Source organism: Rutidosis leptorrhynchoides, chromosome 7 (genome assembly GCF_046630445.1).
Source record: "Rutidosis leptorrhynchoides isolate AG116_Rl617_1_P2 chromosome 7, CSIRO_AGI_Rlap_v1, whole genome shotgun sequence".
NCBI classification, from domain to species: Eukaryota; Viridiplantae; Streptophyta; class Magnoliopsida; order Asterales; family Asteraceae; genus Rutidosis; species Rutidosis leptorrhynchoides.
In genome coordinates, this window is record NC_092339.1 from 7,798,987 (window position 1) to 7,804,724 (window position 5,738).

Sequence of the window (5,738 nt, forward strand, 5' to 3'; positions counted from 1 at the left end):
ACCCGAAAAGAAAACCCGATACGGTACTACTATGTTAAAGGGTGATGCTAAAAGGTGGTGGGATGAGAAAATAATGTTATTTGGGGAAGATCGCATGATGAACTTGTGATGGGAAGATTTTAAGAAGGAGTTCTTCAAAGAATTTCGTACGGAGGCGGATGTTACGAGATTGAGAAATGAATTGCTAAACACAGAGCAAGGCTCCATGGATCTAAATACTTTTAAATCTTCATTTATGGCGAAAGTGCAATTCTGTCCCGAATACGGGGGAAATGATCGATTGTTGATGGAGACTTTCCATCGATTGATGAATAAGAATCTACGGGAGCGAATAAGTTTGGGTCATGTGGATACTTTTACAAGGTTGTTTGAAGTTGCTAAAGGGTTTGAGGAACATTTGCCAAGAGGTACAGAAACTCCTCAGAAATGCAAATTTGAGGCTATGAGTTCACCTAGTAAGAAAACCAAAACTGTGGCGGAAAGTGTCGGGAGTGTTAGAAAGGGAGGTTCAGTTTCGTCTCCTCAACGATGTTATAATTGTGGGAAGATGGGTCATATTTCCCGAAATTGTCCAAATCCGACTCCTAAGGCGATTGTGTGCTATAAGTGTCATGATGAGGGTCATGTTAGGGCGGATTGCCCTAAGTTGACGAACGAAGAAAGAAAGAGAGAAATGGAGAGAAAGTTAGAAAAGGTGACGGGGCCCGCAAAAAGTCGCAATTATCTTATTACAACAGAGGAAGCTAAAAATTCCTCAGAAGTTGTTTCAGGTACTTTTCTAGTTAATTCTCAACCTGCGAAGGTGCTTTTTGATTCCGGTGCTGATAAATCGTTCGTTGCCTTAAATTATGCTAATTGTTTGAATAAGACTTTGAAAAATTTAGAATTTCCGTTAGAGGTAGAAATAGCGGATGGTAAAGTTGTGATCGCGGCTGGAGTCTATAAAGATTGTGATATAGAATTCGGGTCGGAAAGTTTTAAAATTGATTTGGTACCCATTACCTTGGGTGAATTTGATATTGTCATTGGCATGGATTGGCTTGATCGAAACGAAGCCGATATTTCGTGTCATGAGAAATATGTGAAGGTCAAGACTCCTAGTGGGGGAGTTATGATTATACATGGCGAAAAACAAAGACGCTTAGTACCCATTTGTACGTATGCTCGGGCGCGTCGTCTTGTTAGTAGTGGGTGTGTTGCCTTTTTAGCACATGTGGTCGATACTCGAAAAGAGGCACCATCTATTAGTGATATTCCGATAGTAAAGGAGTTTGAAGATGTATTTCCGGACGAACTACCAGGTGTTCCGCCGGAAAGACAAGTAGAATTCCGTATAGAGTTGGTTCCGGGGGCTACCCCTATTGCTAAAACACCTTATCGTCTAGCACCAACTGAGATGCGGGAAATGATGAACCAAATTCAAGAGTTTTTGGAGAAAGGTTTTATTCGACCGAGCAGCTCACCTTGGGGTGCTCCAGTTTTATTCGTGAAAAAGAAAGACGGTAGTATGCGAATGTGTATTGACTACCGTGAATTGAATAAAGTGACAATTAAAAATCGTTATCCATTACCTCGGATTGACGATTTGTTCGATCAACTTCAGGGAGCAAGTTACTTTTCAAAAATAGATTTGCGGTCCAGATATCATCAAATGAAGATCCGGGAAGAAGATGTTGAGTAAACCGCGTTCCGAACTCGTTATGGGCACTATGAATTTGTGGTGATGCCCTTTGGTCTTACGAATGCACCGGCGGCATTTATGGACCTTATGAATCGAGTGTGCTGACCCATGTTAGACCGGTCAGTAATTGTGTTCATCGATGACATACTTATTTACTCTCGTAGTGAAGAAGAACATGCTAAGCATTTACGCGAAGTTTTAGAGACATTGCGATCAGAAAAGTTGTATGAAAAATTTTCTAAGTGCGAATTCTGTCTTCGACGGGTTCAATTCCTCGGTCATATCGTATCGTCCGCAGGTATTCAGGTGGATCCCGAAAAGATTTCTGCTATTGAACGGTGGGATCGTCCGACTACACCAACAGAAATCCGTAGTTTCCTAGGTTTAGCCGGATATTACCGAAGATTTATACAAGACTTTTCTAAAATCGCTTCCCCATTAACCAAATTAACTCGTAAAAATGTGAAATTTAATTGGGATAGTGAACAAGAGTTAGCGTTTCAAACACTTAAAGAAAAGTTGAGTAGTGCTCCGGTGTTGGCGTTCCCTGAAGGAGTCAATGATTTCAAACACTTAAAGAAAAGTTGAGTAGTGCTCCGGTGTTGGCGTTCCCTGAAGGAGTCAATGATTTGTCAGTTTATTGTGATGCGTCTTTAAATGGTCTCGGGTGTGTCTTAATGCAACGTGGGCGAGTTATAGCCTATGCATCAAGACAACTTAAAGATCATGAAAAGTCGTACCCTACTCACGATCTAGAATTAGCTGCTGTGATCCACGCGTTAAAAATTTGGCCCCACTACTTATATGGTGTTAAATGCCAAATCTATACCGATCACAAAAACTTAAAATACCTTTTTGATCAAAGAGACTTAAACAGCCGTCAGCGAAGATGGTTGGATCTGTTAAAAGATTATGACTGTGAGATACTGTACCACCCGGGTAAAGCGAATGTAGTAGCGGATGCACTAAGTCGGAAAAGTAGACATCTGGGTATTCGAGTTAAATCCTTGCGGGTTATTATTACAAACGACTTGCTTCAAAGGATTCGGGAGGCTCAATCTCATGCTTTAAAGCCCGAAAATGTGATAACGGAAAATATGAAAGGTCAGTGTGAATTACTTGTGAAAAATGACCGTGAATTATTAACGATGTACGGAAGAATTTGGATACCGTGTTGTGGTGAAATCAAGAAACTTTTACTTGATGAAGCTCACAAATCTAGATATTCAATCCATCCTGGTGCCACTAAAATGTACTGTGATCTTAAAGAAGAATATTGGTGGCCTGGTATGAAACGTGATATTGTTAAGTATGTGGAAGAATGTATTACTTGTCTACAGGTAAAAGCAGAACATCAAAAGCCGTATGGTATGTTGCAACCGCTCGAAATTCCTAAATGGAAATGGGAGCACATTACCATGGATTTTATAACCAAGTTGCCAAAAACGGCGAGAACTCAATTTGACACTATTTGGGTGATCGTTGATCGGTTAACGAAAAGTGCGTTATTTCTTCCTATACGGGAAACATTTTCATCGGAATCTTTGGCGAAATTGTTTATTAAAGAAGTGATTGCGAGACATGGAGTTCCAGTGTCTATTGTTTCGGATAGGGATACTCGTTTCACATCCCGATTCTGGAACAAGTTTCACGAGGATATGGGAACTCAATTAAAATTCAGTACCGCCTTTCATCCTCAATCAGACGGCCAAAGTGAGAGAACCATTCAGACCTTGGAGGATATGCTACGTGCGTGTGTAATTGATTTTGGCGGTAGTTGGGACGAGCATTTACCTTTGGTGGAATTCTCGTACAATAATAGTTATCACACTCGTATCGGAATGCCACCTTATGAAATGCTTTATGGAAGGAAGTGTCGAACCCCGATATGTTGGGGTGAAATTGGTCAAAAGGTGCTCGGCAGTACCGAGGTAGTGATAGAAACTAACCAAAAGATTGAAACCATTCGGGCACGACTAAAAGCGGCTCAAGATTGGCAAAAGTCGTACGCAGATAAACGTAGGAGGCCGATAGAATTTCACGAGGGTGATATGGTAATGCTTAAAGTGTCGCCTTGGAAGGGAATAATTCGGTTTCAAAAAAGAGGAAAACTTGGTCCTCGATATATTGGGCCTTTTAAAATATTGGAACGGGTTGGAGAAGTTGCTTATCGGATAGAATTGCCTGAGAAACTTTCAGGAATTCACAATACTTTTCATGTGTCTTATTTGCGGAAATGTTTAACTGCACGATCCACTATCGTTCTGTTAGATGAAATTGAGGTGAATGAGAAACTTGGTTACATAGAGGAGTCGGTTGATATTGTTGAAGAACAAATAAGACGAATTCGAAATAAACCGATCAAGTCTTTTAAAGTTAAGTGGAAATATGGAAATGAAATGGAATACACCTGGGAAACGGAGGAGTTTATGTTAAAATATTTTCCATCAGCTCATATGGAATGGATCACGAGGACGTGATCTAGTCCAAGTGGGGGAGAGTTGTAACATCCCGTTCTAATTTTTTTTGTTTTGGGCAGTTTTTGACAAGTTTGCAAATAGGAGGACTAAGGGTGTAAGTATGTATATAAAAAAAGGGGAACGGGTTTTACAGGTAAACAACCTGGAAACTCCATTTTGTTATCTTCAAGCTTCTAGACATTTCTCTCAAGTCTAGTTTGAAACCCTAGTGTGAAGCAAGTGTGATTAAGTGAAGGAAGTGTCTAATTCAACCCATTTAAGAGTCCATCTTGGTGTCTCAACCCATTTACGTTCAATTGGTGTTTGAGGTAAAACCCTAAACCGAATTTTATATATTAATTCTTGAAATTATGTTAGGGTTTGAGATGGTTAGTGTCAATAAACCCTTTTTCTTTGAATTTGGGGTTATTGAACCTAGTAATTTGGGTGTTAAACCTTTGAAGGTGGGTTTTGGGTTAGATGAGGTATTTTAGTCATGTAGTAATCAAATTATTGTCAATATCTTATGTACTTGTATGTTTGGTGTTTGAAAGGTTCATAAAATATGAGTTTTGACCTTGTAAGTGTCAAATTAGGGTTTTGGTCAAAATTGTTGAGTTAGTACATAAATAAGATGTACTGATGGTATTAAGTATTATTTTTGAACATGGTCACATTCTAAAATGTGGTTATGAGTCAAACCTAAATTGGTCATGTTGGTGCCAAGTGCAATTGAATTAAATTGCACTTGTAGTAGACTTGTATAGGTGATTTTATAGGAGTATCTTGTTATGTGTATTAGCTTATCGGAAGTCATTTCCTATAGGTTAATCGTTTGGGTGCTTGGAACTTGCGATAAAGTTTGTTGGCGATTGCTTCTTAAGGTGAGTTTAGTATTATTACATATGAATACGTATGTGATATATATGTATGTAAAAGCCTTAAGATCAAGTTCGGAGGTGGTTCTTGATCTTAAGGTGATTGTGTGGCCTTAAGTCAAGTTCGGAGGTGGTTCTTGACTTAAAGGTGAGGTGATAGTCAAATCTGGAGGTGGGGTTTGATTGTGAGATTTGGACAAGTTTCAAAAATGAAATTTGTTCAAATGGTGTTGTGGTCAATTCCGGAGGTGGGAAATTGACCTCGAGGCGATGATAAGCATGCTGAAGTGTGTAGGTGTTTGTATGTTTAATTGTATGCATTGACTTGTTGTGCACTTGGTTAGTGTTGGTACGCGTTTATGTATATACTACTTATGTATGCATATGTATTATTACTAATCTCACTAAGCGTAAGCTTATCCGTTTGTTGTTTACATTTTATAGATACCGGTGTTAGTAAATAAAAGGGTAAGTTCGGTGACTAGCTTGTGCGTTGCGCTTGTGAGACGTAGAAGACGTTGCTTTTGGGAAGGTGATCTTTTGGGTAGTTATCCCGTTGTCAAGCTCGTACCATAATACTCTTTTGTTTTTGTATTAACGGGTTAAAATTGTAAGGTGTTAAACGGGTCGTTAACACTAAAGAAGTTGTTGTCACTTATGGAAGTCTTGTAAATGTATGTATATATGTTGAATTATGTTAAAACATGTTTGGTGTGGAAA

General features: G+C 39.1%; 1 protein-coding gene across 1 annotated transcript; it reads left to right on the top strand.

The window, feature by feature from the left end:
* Nucleotides 1–235: 235 nt before the first annotated feature.
* LOC139857951 (uncharacterized) lies at nt 236–2,269 on the top strand. Its single transcript, XM_071846797.1, has 2 exons — nt 236–1,331; nt 1,980–2,269. Exons 1-2 carry the CDS (start codon nt 236–238, stop codon nt 2,267–2,269), a joined length of 1,386 nt encoding a protein of 461 aa, XP_071702898.1.
* Nucleotides 2,270–5,738: the final 3,469 nt, after the last annotated feature.

Coding starts and splice junctions, on each gene's coding strand:
- LOC139857951 (XM_071846797.1), top strand. CDS start 236: ATGGCGAAAGTGCAATTCTGTCCCGAATACGGGGGAAATGATCGATTG. Junction 1,332..1,979: donor GGAAAGACAAGTAGAATTCC/GTATAGAGTTGG, acceptor TATCGTCCGCAG/GTATTCAGGTGGATCCCGAA.